The 20,232-nt window shown below is 37.9% G+C and overlaps 1 protein-coding gene across 1 annotated transcript in view; it reads left to right on the forward strand.

Moving 5' to 3' along the window:
• The window catches only part of PLPPR1 (phospholipid phosphatase related 1), a 164,378-nt gene that overhangs the window by 17,446 nt on the left and 126,700 nt on the right, over positions 1 to 20,232 (forward strand). The window contains exon 2 of the mRNA XM_052644631.1: positions 3,892 to 3,996. Coding sequence (XP_052500591.1) covers positions 3,934 to 3,996 — 63 coding nt within the window. The 5' untranslated portion in view covers positions 3,892 to 3,933. The remainder of the gene's footprint in view (positions 1 to 3,891; positions 3,997 to 20,232) is intronic.

Genomic DNA, 20,232 nt, shown 5'->3' on the forward strand with positions numbered 1-20,232 from the left:
ATCTTGAATGTTACATGTAAACAGACAAAGATCACAGGAAGGAATGGTGGACTGGTAGAGGCTTCACATAAGAACCAGCACAATATTGAGTTCCCAGGATTTCTTTTTGCCTCGTATCTCAGACTGGATATCAGAGAAGCTAGCAAACTGGGATATTGATACTCTCAGATGAAACAGTCCCAAGAAAAGCTGCTGCTTTTCTAGCCAAAGCACTGGGAAAAGGGCAGCCTAGCAGTGCAGAAAACTTTTAGAAAATAACCCTTTGACTCTATCCAAAACCACAGAAAAAAACTGCAGTCCTACCTCTGTCTCTGTCAGCAAAGGATATGTAGAGACCCTAGACTTCTGCCCTTGCCAGGCTATAAGGAGACTGCTCCAAACTTCTGCTGGGGTTATATCAGAGAAGGCCACGTAGGGAGCCAAGACTTTAATTCACGCTGGCCAATAACAAGTAGGCCCCTGCCCCTGTTCCAGTGTCAGGGGAGAACATGGGAGGAGCCTAGACTTCAACCCCCGTCAGGCAGTAATGAGGCACCCCTACTTCCTCCTCACTGGAGTGGTATCAGAGTGGGCCTAGTGGAAATTCAGTTTTACCATTACACAGCATTAGCAAAACCACAGTGTCAGTGGAGGCCATGTGGGGAGCAATAAAGGTACCTAACCCCTCCCAGCCCTGGTGGGATCAGTGGGCCTTACTGAGGAGCCTGAACTCTCCTGTTGCCTAGTGAAAGGGGCCACTCACCAACAAGCTATCACAGGGGGCCAGGTTGAGGACCTGGACTTCGACATTCCCTGTATCTACTGGAGGAGTGTCAGAGGAGGTATAAAAAGACATAAGCTTTCAACAGGATCTTTAGTCTTATAATGTAACAACCCAAGGTCAAGAAAAAATCACTCTGCATACCAAGAATCAAGAAAATGGCAAACTTAATAAGAACAGATCATTAACAGACACCTAAAACAAGATGGTATAGAATTGTCTGACAAAAATTTAAGTGGCCATCATAAAAATACTTTAATAAATAATTGTAGACATGCTTGAAACAAATGAAAAAATAGTCTCAGCAAAGAAAGAGTTTCAGCAAAGGAATGGAAAATAGAAAAATCAAATGGAAATTTTAGGATTAAGAAATATAACAACTAAAATAAACTCAGTGGATGGACTTGGCTCACCATATGGGTATGATGGAGGAAAGAATCAGTGAACTTGAGAACAGAATAAGAGAAAATACCCCATCTGAACAACAGAGAAAAAGTAGACTGGGGTGGGGATGGGGTAATGAGAGTCTCATGGACATGAAGGATGGACTGCAACAAAAGATCTAATATTCATGTCACTGGAGTCCCAGAAGGAGATGAGAGTGGGTTAAAAAAGTATTCCAGGAATAATGGCTGAAAATTTCCCCAGACTTGGGAAAAACCTAAACTGATAGATTTAAGTATTAAGAAATCTCTAAGCAGGATAAACCTAAAGGAATCCATACCAAGGCACATTAATATTCAGAAGACAAAATATATCACTTGTTATTTACAAAATGAAAGCCACGATGAGATATTATCCCATACCCACTAGAATGACAATGAGAAATGAAAATAAACACAAGATGTTCTTAGCATCACTGGATAATGATAATATTGGACACAACCTAATGTTGGATACAGCAAAAATTAGAAACAGCCTACATTTCCACCAGTTGGTAAAGGCTCTATATCCATACAATGGAATAGATTCAGTAATAAAAAGGAAAAATTACTGATATGTGCATTATGACATGAATAAACTTCAAAGACATGCTTTTGTTTTGTACAAGAATCCAGATCAAGAGACCACATACTATATGATTCTATTTATTTGAAATATTCAGAAAAAGCAAATCTGTAGAGACAGAGAGCAGATTAGTGACTAGCTGGGCTGGAGAGGGGTGAGTGCGGCGATGATGGGAATGAGAATTCTTTGGGGGTGAAGGAAAAAGTGCTAAAATTGTTTTGTGTTCATCATTGTACAACTTGGTAAATTTACTAAAATATCACTGAATTGTACACTTGAAATAGGTGAATTGTATGTGAAAGAAACCTCATTATAGTTACTAATTAAGTATAATACACATGCATAGATACCTATGTGTGTGTATATATTTAGTCTTCATACATGTATAAAAAGCTAGGTTGTGTTTTGAACCAGAAGAGTGAAGAGAAAGGTGAATTTTATGTGATATCCCAAAGCTTGTGTTGTATTCTCCAATTCATTGCTATTTTTAATGAATTGTATGGAGAGGCCATCTAAAATACTGGGTGTGTCTGATGCCTTTGTTTTTCTGGTGCCCCTACCTACTTCAAGGTGATTAAAAACTTAATTTACTTTTCAGATATAAGGCACTGTATTTAGTTGATGCTAACAGTAGGACTCATCTAAATCATAAATACTAACATATCACAACATTATTAATTGGCTATACTCCAATATAAAATTGAAAAAAATCATAAATACTGATAAAAGATACTTGGGTTAAGTAAGGGTAAAATGAAACCAATACATGGTTGCCAAATCAACTCAAATGTGTTCTATTTATGTTTCTTTCTAATTGTAAAAAAATATTATTTATTCCTAATTATGAAGTAGAATGGTGAAATAAAAGATATACCATGAATATTTTATAATAGATAATAGCCAATTTTAATAGAAAAATTTGAGCTGCCTAAAAATTAAATAATTTAAGCACTGTGATTGATGTGGACTTAATATCACACATAATGTTAAATTTGATCAGAGAACGTTTTAGTCAACAATTGAAAGCTGGTTTTTCATAAAGAGAAAGAAATGTTTTTTAAAGTTTTATCTTGGAAAAAAATAAGAATGGGCATAAAGACAGAGTTAAGTTAAAAAACATTAATTCACGGCCTTTAAGAAAAAATGCAGTCAGCCAGTTGCATGGACCAGTAGTCCCTGTACTACTTTTCTTGCCACAGTCCATAAGAACTATGGGAAGTCTGACACAGAAACAGAACAAACAAAAAATAATTCTCAGGAGCAGCTACCTGAAACGTATAAGTATTGCTTTGAATAGAGAGTGAAAGGTTTAGTGGAAAATTCTTTTTATTGGCCCATGGAAGTTTCAGAAAAGCCTGGAATCTCTATTTTGTTGTTGTTATTAAGAAGAACCAAAATTAACTGATCTTCTAATACACAGCTATTTTCAGTTCAAAGCAGGACAGAAGAGTTCTAACAAATATTTAAAATAACCTGCTATTGCCCAACTACACCATTCTTATAGGAGAATGTTTATGGTGTCAGTGTTTTGTGTTTAGAACACATACACACAGACATGGCTGAGGGAACCCAGTGAGAAGGATCAGTGATGTATTAATCCATACTGAATAGCACTGTAGTCAAGGGAGCAAGGGCAAAGAGTGGTCAAGAAAGGAAGTCGGGGATTAGTGCCTCAGTCCTAAATGTCAGCTCTAAAGGAAGAGGGAAAGGCAAAAATGAACAAATCCTTAGACTGCAAACTGCAAGGATCAGGCACAGAAGAGATTCACGCAGAATGGAGGGTAACAAATGTGCTGTAGCAAAAATTGCATTTGCGGCATGAGCACAATCTACTGGGTTCAGGCACTGTGCAAAACCAGGCAATTAAAATTCTCTTCACTATATCTGTGTGCGCAGGGGCTCCCTGCTTGGTCATTTAGGCTCAGAGACTGTTTATGGTTAGTAAACCTTCGTCTCTTTTCTCTGGATTTATAATTAATCTGATTTGAGTGTGCTATAGATCAGTATTTTGCCTTGTTTGTACACAGCTTGCTTATCGAAAGGGCAGCTGATATTTTTATGTGCATACCTAAGGGACTTCTAAACATATGGTTCTTACACCATGCCATCTATTTCTATTTCAGCCTGGAAAGTTTTAGACGGTACAGCCTTGCTACATGTAAGAAATGGCTGTAGGAAACAACACTCAACGAAGTTATTCCATCATCCCGTGTTTTATATTTGTAGAGGTACGTGTATTTATTTACCTTTACAGAAAAACTGGAATTGTAGCAGTTTTATGCTGAGAACTTGGATTATTTTATAGAATTATTTAATCTTATGATGGATAATGAAATTTTTATAGCAGAAACATTGGTAAAGAATAAGTTATGCAATATGTTTCTTAAATAGGAAGCCATAGAACAAGAAGATTCATCTATGGGGTCCAAAATAATTGTGCCTTACTAGATTTCTTTTATTTTCAGTGATGATTTGAATACATTATTAATTATGAATGCAACATTTTGATTAAATTGTTTCTTTAAAAAATCAATACCATATTTCAAGAATTCAATAAATAAGGTTTATAGATGATGTTAATGACCTTTGGCCTTGGATCCAATATAAAGAAGAAAATTTCTTAGAGTTAACTATCTTCACTGGGCATTTTTTTTACTGGGATGTTGAGAACTTATATAGTGTGCAATTTTGGGGGTTTTAAATGATTTTGTTGAGATGCCCCAACTTTGGGCCAGCAAACAATTTCTCCAGCATCTTTTGGTTAAACCTCTTGGCATCCTTTCCCCACTGTACCTCCCTTTCCTTAATGTTTGCTATAGAAGAGACAAAGACATGAAAATTTTAGGTAATTTGGAATATGATGAAAAAAAGCTACTTCAGGTTTTCACAACATAAGGTATTGATTTGCCAGAGCTGATATTATTTTTGCCTTCTTCAAGAGAAAGGGCATCTAACACATTGGTTTTTATCCAGAAAATTGTGTTTAAAATATGATGATGTGAAGAGCTGAAAAGTAAATGTCCTGAGTTTCCTTTCTGGTAACAGCTTGTATAGTTTCTCCATCCTAAGGATTGGCTGTAGCATGTTCTTACATAATCAGGCAGGGGACCTTTTTGGCTTTGAGTATGGGAGGAATATGCATGTTGATCCGTTTTATCACCTGTATCACTTGAGTTAAACCATTACTGATGCTAGCAAAAATATACTATCAGTGCATGTGTTGTTTAACCATAACCTATGAATCAATGGAATGTTTGTGTTTGGTTTTTTTTTTTATCTTCTAGCTCTTGAAATAACTGTAGCTGTCTATATAGTCAGTTGGATGATTTTGATAATATTATCTGGGTCAAATAATAATGTTTGGCTGATCCTCAAGTTTCACTTTATAGATATCCCTTGGTAGTTTAGATGGGCAAATATTACTTGATGATTTATTTTCTGGTGATATCTGTGAACCTATTTGTATTGCAAAACTAGGTGGAAATAGAGATTACACTGGGACAAAAGTGTTGATATAAATTAAGATACTCAGACTCAAGCTATATCTTTGAAAGGGTAAACAAAGAACTCATCTTTAAACACAAGCATATATTCTTAATACTCCTAACTTGCCATACAAGGTCAAGAATAACTCCTTTCAGACAATAACTCTATATTATATCTATTGTGGGTTCTACTTACTGTTGTTCATATTGAAATTGTGATGAATAAAAAGGAGTCCTTTCTCCCACTGATCATGGGAAAAAGATAGAAGTGTTTGACACTATGTTTTTCAGTGTTAAAACCCTGACTCTTTTGTCACAACAAAAATAAAATTTTAAAGTGATCTTGCCTGGAGAACCCCAGGGACTGGAGAGCGTGGTGGGCTGCCGTCTATGGGGTCACACAGAGTCGGACACCACTGAAGCGACTTAGCAGCAGCAGCAAAGGAGATTTAGAATAAGTCATCTGTCATCATCCTTATCCTCCTGGTTCACTTTAGTTCAGTTGCTCAGTCGTGTCCGACTCTTTGCAACCCCATGAACCGCAGTACACCAGGCCTCCCTGTCCATCACCAACTCCCAGAGTCCACCCAAACCCATGTCCATCCTCCTGGTAGCAGTTTTATTTTAAATTTTCTTAAAAGTTAAACAGGAACCAAACCTTAAAGTAAGTGGCTGAATTTATTGGCTGGAAGCTCTGTGTCTAAAGATTGTCAGGCCTCCAGTCTGTGAATGATGAGCTTGACAAGTAGAGCAAACCACAGAAGACATCAATTAATCTTTCTATGCCTTAACCTGACACAAACACAAATATAAGTCTAAAGATCTTGGAAAGGAAAGATAGTTTATTCTTTATCTTGCTGTATTATTGTTCTTACGTTGCACAGAAGTTTAAGACATATCAGTGACTTCTCTGAAACAAGGAGGAGAAAGAAAAAGAGGACATGAAGTATCAATAGAATAAAGTAGGAAATGAAGGGAAAGAGGTGGAAGTGGCTTTCATGATTCTCCTGTATTTCATTCAGTAAACGCTTTTTGTTTTAAATACCCCATGTTTCTTGCTGCACTATTTATAATAATCAAGGTATAGAAACAACCTCAGTGTCTGACAATAGATTAATGGATAATGCAGTTGTGGTTTGTAGATATATGTGTGTGTGGTGTGTGTGTGTGTATATATATATATATATATATATATATATATATATATTTCCCCCCCCCAATGGAGTATTATTGGGCCATCAAAAAGAATTAAGATACTGTCATTTGTGACAGCATATATGGATCTCAAGGGCATTATGCTAAGTGAAACCAGTCAAATACAAATACTTTATGATTGTTGAATCTAAATATGTGGGATACATATGTGGAATCTAAAAGGGAAAATAAAAGCTCATAAATACAGAGCAGATTTGTGGTTTCCAGATGTGGGGGCACAGTGAGGAGGACAGAAATGGGTGGAGGGAGTCAAAATGTTAAAAATAATTAAATAAGTTTCTTCTGAGATTGGGCAACAAAATTTTGAGTAAGATCCAATGGGAACAAAAGAAATGAAATAAAAGAAAATACTTATTGTTTACCTACATTATTCCAGGCATTATAATAGGGATATCAGAAAACTTGATCAGAAGTATAACTTGGTAAAAATGTCAACATGATCAATAAGTATCTTTCCACTGTTGTTTTTTAATTATGAAGTAATTCAAACAGGGAAAATAATATAGCAGGCATCACTGTACCTACCATCAAGACCAAATCTTAAAATTTGCTACATATGCTTCAGATATCTTTTTCATGGAATGTAAAATATCCCAGATATGGCTGAAGTCCTACTGTTCTAGACACAGAAGTAACTACAGTTGACCCTAAACATTGTGGATTTGGACTGTACAATTCCACTTATATGCAGATGTTTTCCAATAGTAAATACTACAGTACTAAGAGCGCATGGTTGATTGAATCTGTGGATGTGGAGGAAACTTGGATATGGAGGACTGACTGTAAATTATACATGGATTAACCCCTGTATTGCTCAAGGGTCAGTTGTTTGTATGTGAATTTAGAGGCTTTATTCTCCTGGATAATTCTTATACATATTTTCATATTTTCCCTACATGTCCACATATTCATAAATTAAATTTTAGGGAGAGTTTAGGGAAATGATTATATTGAACCTACCTTTTGCAACTTAACTTTTCATTCAACATTATGTTTCTGAGTTTATTCAGATTGGCAAGTCACTCTTTAAATTATTACCTTTCATCCCATTATGTGAATATATATCAATACCTACTGAAGGATGGTTTGGTTAATTCTTTCTTATTTTCTTAATGCTTTATACCCTTACAGCTTTTTACTTTTTTTGCAGAAATTATCCTTATTTCTATCTCTGTATGCAGGTGTACAAGTGCTTTCCTTGGATTGACACCTAGCAGTGGAATGACGAGAGATAATTACATTTTCCCATTTTGTTTCTTCATTACAGAAACAATATTGGTATTTTTCTACCAGTTTTCTTGAAAAAACTTTGCTAAACTTTATTATTAGTTTTACTTGTGTCTGTATATTTCTTACAATTTTTTTAGACAGTGATACCACCTGAAGGTATTGAACCCAGGCTCCCTGCATTGGGAGTGTGGAGTCCCAGCCACTGGACCACCAGGGATGTCCCGGAATTTACTGATATTTAATCCTCCAGTGTGTTGAATCTGCTGTCTCTGGCTCATAGTGGATTGTTTCTTTATAATTATTTTTAGCTCATTTTTGGCAGAGCTAAAATTCTTCTTCTATATAATTCATGTGGGCCTTAGGTTTTAAGAGTATTTCTTTGGAAAGATTTTATATGCATGTTTCTCTTGGGTTTATGTTTCGATATTCATTAGTCAAATTTTCATAATTCGACAGTATTATTAATCAAAGTTCGTCTTCCTGTAGTTTCCCTTTGCCAGCAGGTGGATTTACACAGAACACTGTCTCTGAAGTGTCAAAAGCAAGCTTTCAGGAATTCTGGCTTTTACACAGGAGTCTCAGTTCCAACTCAGGTCCTTAGAACGTCTTATCCTCATGGGCATTAAAACCCAAACCTTGTTACTAAGACTGCCATGTACCCCTTTCTCTATTCCCGTTTAGGTTCACTGTGTCGTCAGTTTACTCAGTTACCACTCCTGCTTTTCAGTACCCTTTTGGATTCAGCTCATCTATGCATTAAAAAGAAAGAAAAAGGCTGACCATCATTTGTAGATGTTTGTGGTAGAATCTTTGCATGACTTTTTTGTTCCATGAATCCATTCACTCATTCAGCACTCATATTTTTAGTACTTATTTTTCTTCCCCAAGTCCTTATGTGTTTTGCCCTTTTTTGCATACTTGACATACTAACTGGGTTTCTGAAACTTGTATCTCATCAAGGTTTTTTGCAGCTCTGTGGTTATTGGGCCATGTTTAACATGTGTAGGGGATGGAGGGTAGGGAGGGGAGACACACAGAGCTCTCATGTGTATTTTCTGATTTTAACTCTATGAGCATAAAATTTTATTTGTGGTAGTTGGTGAGAAGAATAGATGCCAACCAGCCTCTAAAATTCAAACTTCCTGATATAGTAGGAGCTTGTTTGACACCCACCCAGAAGGCTGAAACAGTGGCAGAGAGGCTGACAAAGCAGCATGCAGCAGGAACTATCTCATGGTAGTAACGTGTCAGGAGAGCATTGCTTTAGGTAATCCTTGAATGTCACAAACCAAAATGAAGGGTCAAGATATCACTGGAGAGAGCACAGTTTGTAGATTAGGAGAGTATCTAGAGAAAGTAATGGGCTGAAAGGAGAGAATTAACAGTGGGAGGACAGTGGAATAGATTAAGAAGTATGATATGCAGTGGCCAACGCAGGTAGTGCCAGAAACCAGGCCTTGAATGTTAGAAATTCAGAAAAATGTCTCAAGTACATCTTCCAGCTAATCCTTAAAATGGACCTTTCCATGCTGGCTGAAGCCTGTTAAGTGGAAAGCCCTTGACAGGAAATTAATGACTTGATTGACCAGAATTCAAACTCTTCTGTCACTAATGAGAGGGAACTTCAGAATCACTAAAATTCGAATACGGCCCACAACGATCCTTCTGGCCAGCTTTCGGCTCTTTGCTGATCTTGTTCTAGAAGTGCAAGTAGTAGAGCCAATGCTGAACTAGACAAAAGCTTAGAAAAGTCAGAGGCAGCAGGGAGAGCAGCAGCAGTCTACCAGCCGTAACAGGAGGACACGGGGGACACCTACTTCCCATCCTCATTTTTATTCCTTGAACTCAATAATATTAATTTTTGGTGAGGATAAATGTACAACAAAGTAGCTCCCAAAAAGTGATCAAAATAATCAGAGATTCTTTGTGATTTTTATTCTTAGTCCCTGTTTCTCTCTCTCCCTCTGCCTTCCCTACCTCCCTCTCTGCCTTTTAGTCTATTTCCGATCCCCTTTTCTCTGTCATTTTAGCAATACTGCTCATGCTTGAGGATCTAAAATGGAGAATCTCTCTGAGGGGAAAACACTCAAATTTGTGACTGAAGTATTATTTTTCCCTAAAAATAAGAGCACAAGTTGTTTGAGATCACCCATGTCCCCCAAATCAATACCTAACTCTATTTTTGCAAATTACTAGGGCTGAAATACCCTTTTTGCAAATCTTTCCAGGTATCAGTGGACACCTCTCGAGACAGTTTCACTGCATGCTCTATAAACTTGTGAAAAATTCAGTCAAATCTCTTTCAAACATATTTGTGCTAACAGCAAAACTCTAAATGGAACTTAGCTTCCTTGGAAGATAGTATTAAGTATCAGGAGTTGGACATAATGAATGTAATCATTGCTTGATATGTACAAACGTGACAGTTTTATCATTTTGATGGTTGCTTGTACTTGCAGTTGTTATTGCCTTTTCTTGACAACTCATTTTTCTCAGCTGGAACCTACTAGGTGATTGTCATAAATCCCAGACTGAAGATAAATACTCTTATGAAGTTCTACAAGAACTTGATTCTGAGTGTCTTTCTCCAGGGCCAGAAGTTAAGGAATTTCCCCTTGTCATTTCTGGACAATGAGTGCCATTTAAATGTCTCACTTGTTTCATGTCCCTCTGATTTTAAAGGAAGGATTGCTTGGCTTTGCTTTCTGCTGTTTACTTGCAGGTGCAAAGATTTAGCAGCTGTGATTGCCTTGTTTCTGAGTCTTAAATTGCATTTATATTTAAGTCACATTGAGAGCTTTTTCTCCTTAAAAAGAATCCAACTACTGGTTCTTATAAGGAGAAAGTATCAAAACTTATCCTCATACAGAGTGAAGTAGAACAAGAAAATAACTTGATGTCAGAAGTGAGTTTGAGTCCTGGCTCTGCCATTTACTGCTTCTATAAACTTGGGTTCCTTCTTTGGCCCTCAGTTGCTTCATCTTTGAAGTGGAAATAAAAATAACTTCTTCCTGAACACTTTTGAGAAATGAGGTAATGCATCTGAAAGTGCTTGTCAAGTAATAAGTGGTTAAAAAGTGTTAGCACAAAAATAATTTAAAATAATAAGTTCTACCCACTATAAAGCAGAAAAAACAGCAAAGATGAAAAATAAAACTAACCAAACACACACATACACAAACACTAAAACCCTGACAATTAGGGAGGAAGTCTGGCAGTTTAATCCCCAAATATGCAACATCGCTGGGTTTAGGGGTATAATGTTTTTAGAATATATTAACATGTTATTGGATGTGGTGTTTTAAAAGTAATGAACAATCCGTGGTCTTTTTAACAACTGCAGTGATAAATGCACATTATAAACTACTTTCCCATGCTTTTCCTTATTTAATCATTATTTTGACTAGTGTTTGCAGTACTGGGGTAAAAGGACAATGCCAATCTTTAGGTATCTATTTTTCATAGAATCAAAATACCAATACTGATTTTAAAAATTAAATATGGTTACCATCACCCTTTATTCTTGTCATCAGATGCCCTTCTCAATGAATGAAGTCTCCTCTATTCTTCAGCATTGAGTCTCTCCAAGGTGAATATTTTGGGATCAAGGTCCCAGTTAAATCTTCATGAGGGGAAAATAAGTTAGGAATAAAAAAATGAATCTGGCTCCAGAGGATAAAAGATCGAGAGGAAGAAATACACTTCTGGGGAAAATCAGATGGTTGGACTCCAAGACCAACTAGGAGCTGGGCCTGGGAACCTCCCAGCCCCTTCTTTCTCGGACCCCCTTACCATACCCTCCTCCTGTTTTCCTTACTGGTCTACTCCTCCTCCCACCCACCCTTTCAAACTAAAGAAAAGCCCAATCTAACTCCAGGGGAGGGGGAGCTATAAATCTCCAAGAAATATAAGAAAAGATGAGCAGACTCACTGGTAATCTAAAAGTGATCATGATGATAACTATACCATGAAGGAATTTTGAATAGAGCAGAGATGAGGTCAGAATGAGAGCAGCTTTGCTTTTGTCAACATTTTAATGAAATATATAACTCTCTGCATGCACCTCATGATGTAAGTTAGTCAGATTTCAGATTTTTTGAAAATCCCCTAATGTGTTGTACTGTTGTGCTCAGTTGTTAAATTTTGTCGGACTGTGTGCAACTCCACAGACTGTAGCCCACCAAGCTCCTCTGTCCGTGGGATTTTCCAGGCAGGAATACTGGAGTGGGTTGCCATTGCCTTCTCCAGAGAATCTTCCTGTCTCAAAGTTCGAACCCTCATCTTCTGCATCTCCTGCATTGGCAGGCCGCTTCTTTACCACTGAGCCACCTGGGAAGCCCATTATACCACTAAATATATCATATTTGACATTTGCATGGTGTTCTGTTATAAAACTGGAGTCCTGAAAAACATCAATAGGAAAATATTGACTGTTTTCAATAGAAGTATGTCTTTTAAAATTTCAAAATGAAGAAACTGAGATACATAGACATTAACTGGCTTACTCAAGGCCACAGAAACAATAGGTGTTAAACTTGGGATTTTAATTCATCATACCTTCATATCTTACGTTCTTGCCACTGCATATATGTAGGCATGATAATCATTGGCTTCCTGGTCACATGGTAGGAGGGAACTTTCTCCTCCAGAGAAAATAACTTAGGGTAAGGAAGTCCTTTCAGAGGCCAGAATCCAAACATAGAAATGCTGAAGTGTGAATTTCCCTTTCTACAAGCTTCTGTGCTTTAAGAGCTTAACGAGTGTTATGTTTGCTGCTGCTGCTAAGTCACTTCAGTCGTGTCCGACTCTGTGTGACCCATAGACGGCAGCCCACCAGGCTCCCCTGTCCCTGGGATTCTCCAGGCAAGAACATTGGAGTGGGTTGCCATTTCCTTCTCCAATGCAGGAAAGTGAAAATTGAAAGTGAAGTTGCTCAGTCGTGTCCAACTCTTCGCAACCCCACGGACTGCAGCCCACCAGGCTCCTCTGTCCATGGGATTCTCCAGGCAAGGGTACTGGACTGAGGTGCCATCACCTTCTCTGATTGTTATGTTTAAATCCAGGTAAGACAGTATATTCAAAAGTAGAGACATTACTTTGCCAACTAAGGTCCGTCTAGTCAAGGCTATGGTTTTTCCTGTTGTCATGTATGGATGTGAGAGTTGGATTGTGAAGAAGGCTGAGCGCCAAAGAATTGATGCTTTTGAACTGTGGTGTTGGAGAAGACTCTTGAGAGTCCCTTGGACTCCAAGGAGATCCAACCAGTCCATTCTGAAGGAGATCAGCCCTGGGATTTCTTTGGAAGGAATGATGCTAAAGCTGAAACTCCAGTACTTTGGCCACCTCATGCATAGAGTTGACTCATTGGGGAAGACTCTGATGCTGGGAGGGATTGGGGACAGGAGGAGGAGGGGACAACCGAGGATGAGATGGCTGGATGGCATCACTGACTCAATGAATGTGAGTCTGAGTGAACTCCGGGAGTTGGTGATGGACAGGGAGGCCTGGCGTGTTGCAATTCATGGGGTCGCAAAGAGTCGGACACGACTGAGCGACTCGACTGAACTGAACTGAAATCTTAACTATCTAGAACTCTTTCAAAGTAGGGCATTTAAAAAAAATTGTTATTGGATTATAGTTGATTTAAAATTTTATATTACTTCCTGCAGCACAGCAAAGTGCCATTCAGTTGTGATTACTGCAACTTTGTAAGTGCCATTCAATCCTGATTACTGTAACTTTGTAGCATAGTCTAAAGTTAGGGAGCCTGACTGCTCCAGCTCCATTTTGTTTTTCAGGATTGCTTTGACTATTCAGGGTTTTTGGGTTTTTTTTTTTGTTTTTTTTTTTTGATTCCACACAAATTGTGAAATTTTCTGTCCTAAGTCTGTGAAAAATGTCATTGGCAATTTGAAAGGAATTACGTTGAATCTGCAGGTTGCTTTGGGTAGTAAAGTCATTTTCCAGTCCAAGAGCATGGTATATACATTTGTTGGTGTTGTCTTTGATTTCTTTCATCAGTTGCTTATAGTTTTTTGTACACAGGTCTTTTGCCTCATTAAGTAGGTTTATTCCTAAATATTTTATTCTTCTTGTTGCAGTGGAACATGAGTTTATTTCCTTAATTTTTCTTTCTGATATTTTGTCATTTAGTGTATAGGAATGCAAGAGATTTCTATGTATCAATTTTGTATCCTGCAATATTACCAAATTCATTGATGAGCTATAGTAGTTTTTTGGTTAGCATCTTTAGGATTTTCTGTGTATTTTATTATGTCATCTACAAACAGTGACAGTTTTACTTCTTTTTTTCAAGTTTCGATTTATTTTTTTCTTCTTTGATTACTGTGACTAGGACTTCCAAAACTATGTTAAATAAAAGTGGCAAGAGTGAACATCCTTTCTTTTCCTGGCTCTTAGAGGAAATGTTTTCAGGTTTTCACTATCGAGTATGATGTTTGCTGTGGATTTGTTATATATAGTCCTTATTATATTGAGGTAAATTCCATATATGCACACTTTCTGGAGAGTTTTATTATAAATTAGTGTCGAGTTTTGTCAAAAGCTTTTTCTGCATCTATCAAGATGATCATCTAGGTTTTGTTTTTCAGTTTGTTAATATGACATATCACATTAATTGCTTTGAATAAATGAAAGAATCCTTGCATCCCTGAGATAAATGTCACTTGATCACAGTGTATGATCCTTTTAATGTGTTGTATTCAGTTTGCTAGTATTTTGTTGAGGATTTTTGTGTCTGTGTTCATCAGTGATACTGGCCTGTAATTATCTGTTTTGTGATATATTTGTCTGATTTTTGTATCAGAGTGATGGTGGCCTTATAGAACGAGCTTGGGAGTGTTCTTCCTCTGAAATTTTTTGGAAGAGTTTCAGAAGGGTAGGCGTTAACTCTTCTTTAAATGTTTGATAGAATTCACCTGTGAAGTCACCATTTCCTGCACTTTTATTGGAAATTTTCCATCACAATTTCAATTTCAGTACTTGTGTTTGGTCTGTTCATATTTTCTATTTCTTCCTGGTTCAGTGTTAGGTTATACCTTTCTAAGAATTTGTCCATTTCTTCCAGGTTGTCCCTTTTATTGGTGTGCAGTCACTTATAATAGTCTCTTATTCTTTGAATTTCTGTGGTGTCAGTTGTAAGTCCTCCTTTTTCGTTTCTAATTTTATTGACTCGAGTCCTCTCTCTTTTTCTTAATGAGTTTGGCTAAAGATTTATCAATTTTGTTTATCTTCACAAAGAACTAGCTTTTAGTTTCATTGATCTTTGCTATTATTTTCTTCATCTCTATTTCATTTCTTTCTGCTCTGATCTTTGATTTCTTTTCCTCTACTCACTTTGGGTTTTGTTTGTTCCTCTTTCTCTAGTTGCTTTAGGTGTAAGGTTATGTTGTTTATTTGGGATTTTTGTAGTAAGATTGTGCTGCTATAAACTTCCTCTTAGAACTGCTTTTGCTGTGTCCCATAAGCTTCGGATCATTATGTTTTCATTGTTATTTGCCTCTAGATATTTTTTTATTTCCTCTTTGATTTCTCCAGTGATCCATTGGTTGTTTAGTAATATATTATTTAGGCTCCATGTGTTTCTGCTTTTTACAGTTTTTTCCTGTAATTTATTTCTAATCTCATAGTGTGTGGTCAGAAAAGCTGTTTGCTATGATTTCAGTTTTCTTAAATTTACTGAGACTTGGTTTGTGGACCAAGATGTGATCTATCCTGGGGAATTTTTCATGTACACTCGAGCAGAAAGTGTTTTCTGCTGCTTTTGGATAAAATGCCCTATAACTATCAATTTAGTCTATCAAGTCTAATGTGTCATTTAAGGCTTGTGTTTCCTTATTATATTCTGTATGGATGATCTGTCCATTGGTGTAAGTGGAGTATTAAAGTCCCCCACTAAAAAAAAAAATAAAATAAATAAAATAAAATAAAGTCCCCCACTAATATTGTGTTACTGTTGATTTCCCCTTTTATGACTGTTAGCATTTGCCTTATGTATTGAGGTGCTCCTATGTTGGGAGCATATAGATTTATAATTGTTATGTCTTCTTGGATTGATCCCTTGATCATTATGTAGTGTCTTTCCTTGTCTGTCTCTTATACCAGTCTTTATTTTAAAATCTATTTTGTCTGATTTGAATACTGATACTCTAGCTTTCTTTTGGTTTCCATTTACATGGAATATCTTTATTCTATCCCTTCACAAAGTAGGGCATTTTATTTGGAGGTTTAAGTCAGCTGATAATAATCAGAAAACCCTTTGACTTTAATAACTGCTGTTAAATAATTTTCTTTTAAACTTGTGTTTTGAATGATCAGAAGCAATGATTACTCACAATGATTACTCTACATAATAGAAAATAATATCTTTCAAGTACTCAGCTATATAAAACCTTAAATTTTGGCATTATGTGGTTCAGATTTAAAATAATAATAAGACATCACTGATACAGTTGAAGCTCCCATGTACTCTTCCTTTACAGGATCCCATTTTCTTCTTTGTCTCTCCAGAGGCAACCACTAAGCTGAATTTGTTGGATATAGTTTTCCAAGCTTTGAACACTTTTATAATATGTGTTCACTTTGTGCCTTAGTAAGTTAGAAAGGCTGAACAATTATATTTCTTTTTTAATGTTAAATTACTTGATCATGTAACCAAGTTGTGTTTACATGCTCTTCTATTATAGGTGTAGATATTTAGGAGATTGAACCAAACACATAATGTCCATGGCTTTATATGATAGGTTGGCATTTAAAAATAATCCCAGCTAAAACTGACTCTAACAGTCAGTGTGGGATAGGTTTTGGCACAATGACAGACAGTTATTGTGGTTAACACACAAGCTGATTTCTCACACTGCAGATTCTTTGTGGTTGGTAGGAAGGTTCTGCCCATCCCAGTCACTGAGACCTTTCCTATTGGAGGCATCAGCTCAACACGTTTCCATGATCACTTTGGCAAACCAGAGCAAACATGGACATTCACAACACAGACTCCAAAGCTTCACATATATAGTTAATATCCTTCAAGCTTCTTATATGTGGTGAATATTGGTCACTTCCCCCCACATTTCAGCAGCCCAAGCAACAAAACTGTGGCCATGCCCAAGTTTAAACAGGGTGGGGAAGTACATCCTATAAATGTATCTAAGAGAGAGAGATGCTTTGTAGCCTAAATGACCACCGCAGTGCCCTTGTGATTTCTTCCTTCCCACTAAAATTATGTTCCAAATTTTTCAGATAATAAGCTGTACTTAGCCACGTTTTATTTAATAGTGACATTTGCCTGTGTTTGCTGAGTTCTTTTGCCACGTGATTTATGCAGTTGATGCGACTGATAGGGACAGTCCCCTGTCACTGGTGTGTTTAAGTAGAGACCGATTTGCCAAGCAGTGGGAGACTGAGGAGAAGACTTCAGTACCACAATGTGCGGTGCTTAGTCGCTCAGTCATGTCTGACTTTCTGCAACCCCAGGGACTATAGCCGCTGGGCTCCTCTGTCCACAGGGATTCCCCAGGCAAGAATACTGGAGTGAGTTGCCATGCCCTCCTCCAGGGGATCTTCCCAACCCAGGGATCAAACCCAGGTCTCCCACATTGCAGGCGGATTCTTTACCATCTGAGCCACCAGGGAAGCCCAAGAATACTGGAGGGATAGCCTATCCCTCTTCCCGACACAGGAATCAAACCAGGGTCTCCTGCATTACAGGTGGATTCTTTACCAGCTGAGCTACCAGGGAAGCCCCTCAACACCAAACTAGTGACCCTTATTCCCTTATGACCCTGAGTCCCTGTCCTAGTGAGAACCATCTACATGCAAGTACCATTTCCCAGGTTTTGCCCAAAATGCTTTCCTTAATTCATCCACCTATTTTGTGAAGTTTCCAGACCACTTTATTCCCATATGGTATACCATGTGGTAACATGTTCCTTACCAGCTTCGCTGATAATTGACATAGCACCTTAAACCAAGCATCCTTAGTAATGTTGAATGAATGCACCAATACTCTGATCCTCATTGAATTTTATATTCTGTCTCTATAGGTCACAAGCCCAATCAAGCCAAAATAATAGCAGAGTCTGAATTAATATGTTACATTTTTTAAGAACTATAAAAAGTATCTTGTCCTACTGCAGTGTATTATTTTGCACAAGGTACAGGTGAATTCATTCTTTACTTTGCGATGCCTTTTTTCTTTTATAAAATCCTTTAAATATAATTTGAAGCAGTCTAAGCTGTTGTTGAGATGTGTGGCTGGCCAAACTCTTTGCATTTCTCTTGAATCCTAATTCTAAGATTATATCAAGGCTAATTTTTAAGCCAATACAATGTTACGATAATTTATTCTAAAAACAAAACAAAACCGCTTGAATTTGAATCTATTTCACAGCATATAAAAGTCTAATTTATAGGAATGCTAAAATAGCAATCTGTAGGGAGAAGCAGCTTGGCACTGTGTCCCAAGATCTTCAAGACTTTGTATTCCCCTTTTTACCCCAAAAGCACAATCTGCTTTTTTTTTTAATTGAAGCATAGTTGATTTGCAGTGTTGTGTTAATTTCCACTGCAGAGCAAAGTGATTCAGTTGCACATACATTCCATTATGGTTTATCACAGAATATTGAATATATTATAGTTCCCTGTGTTATACAGTAGGACCTTGTATATCCATTCTATATATGTTAATTTGCATCTGCTAACCTCAAACTCCCACTCTATGCCTTTCCCACCCCTCCTCCTACTTGGCAATCACAAATCTGTTCTCACTGTCCATTGCTCACACATGATCACAGAGGATTCTGGCAGCTCCCTAATCTTCCCTGGTTAAGCCTGGAATTGATACCCAGGCTCGTGAAGCAGTCTCTGGGCTCTTGTTACCCAGAGAATCAGAGAATTTTGTTGATCAGCTCCAGCCATACATATCTATTTTCTCAAGCAAATAAGCCACATAAATGTGCCTCAGCCCTGTCACTGCCGGCTTTGCTGTCATGGGGAATGCTAAAAATCTCAGCCACGGGTGGGTGTGGGTGTTAGTCACTCAGTCATGTCCAACTCTTTGCAACCCCATGGACTGTAGCCCTCTAGGCTCTTCTGTCCATGAATGGGTAGCCATTCCATTCTCTGGGGAATCTTCCCAACCCAGGGTTTGAACCCGGGTCTCCTGCATTGCTGAGAGAGGGCATCAGAGGGCAGACAGACTGACACCACAATCACAGAAAACTAGTCAATCTGATCACATGGACCACAGCCTTGTCTAACTCAGTGAAACTAAGCCATGGTGTGGGGCCACCCAAGACGGATGGGTCATGGTGGAGAGGTCTGACAGAATGTGGTCCACTGGAGAAGGGAATGGCAAACCACTTCCATATTCTTGTCTTGAGAACACCATGAACAGTATGAAAAGGCAAAAAGATAGGATACTGAAAGAAGAACTCCCCAGATTGGTAGGTACCCAATATGCTACTCAGTGGAGAAATAACTCCTCATTTGAAAAAACCCTGATGCTGGGAAAGATTGAGGGCAGCAGGAGAAGGGGACAATAGAGGATGAGATGGTTGGATGGCATCACCGACTCAATGGACATGAGTTTGGGTAAACTCCGGGAGTTGGTGATGGACAGGGAGGCCTGCCATGCTGTGGTTCAAGGGGTCGCAAAGAGTCAGACACAACTCAGCGACTGAACTGAACTGAACTCTTGCATTGCAGGCAGATTCTTTACCATCTGAGATACCTTTGTCTCTGTGGAGGATAGAAAAGAAATTCTGTTCCCAACTCAGTGTCTCACTTCATCACCAGAGCATCAGGAGGCTCTGATGTGTCTTTACAACCTTCTGTTCACAGGACTCAGATGTGAATCTGTGTACTCATGGAAGAACCAATGCCTAAAACAGATACATTTGTCTCCTCTATTTGCATTTATCCTTCCCCCTTTTCCATGCAAATTAGTTCCAAAAATAACATTTTGTAGGCCATCAGCTGCATTAACTTCTCAGACATGCTGGATGTGTTCGGGTCGTGGCAGTAGATATGGTAGCCTACCAGCCAGATAACCTCTCCATTCAAATTCTGCAGCACAGCTGTAAAATGTGATGCCATTTTGGAAATATGGATATGTACCTATATAACTGGACTTCCCTGGTGGCTCAGATGGTAAAGCATCTGTCTACAATGTGGGAGACCTGGGTTCGATCCCTGGGTCGGGAAGATCCCCTGGAGAAGGAAATAGCAATCCACTCCAGTACTATTGCCTGGAAAATCCCATGGACAGAGGAGCCTGGTAGGCTACAGCCCACGGGGTCGCAAAGAGTCGGACACGACTGAGTGACTTTACCTTACCTTACCTTACCTATATAACTAGAAAGAAAAGTATGTGCAAAAGCCAGTGTTTGCCTCTGGATATTGGTATTAAAAGTACATTTTTTTTGGCATAGAACTTAATTACTTTTTCTATCATGAAAAAGTAACTTCCTTTTAAGAGTACACTAAGTCACTGATGGGTGTAGTATAAAATATGAA

This window comes from Budorcas taxicolor, chromosome 8 (genome assembly GCF_023091745.1).
Source record: "Budorcas taxicolor isolate Tak-1 chromosome 8, Takin1.1, whole genome shotgun sequence".
Lineage (NCBI taxonomy): Eukaryota > Metazoa > Chordata > Mammalia > Artiodactyla > Bovidae > Budorcas > Budorcas taxicolor.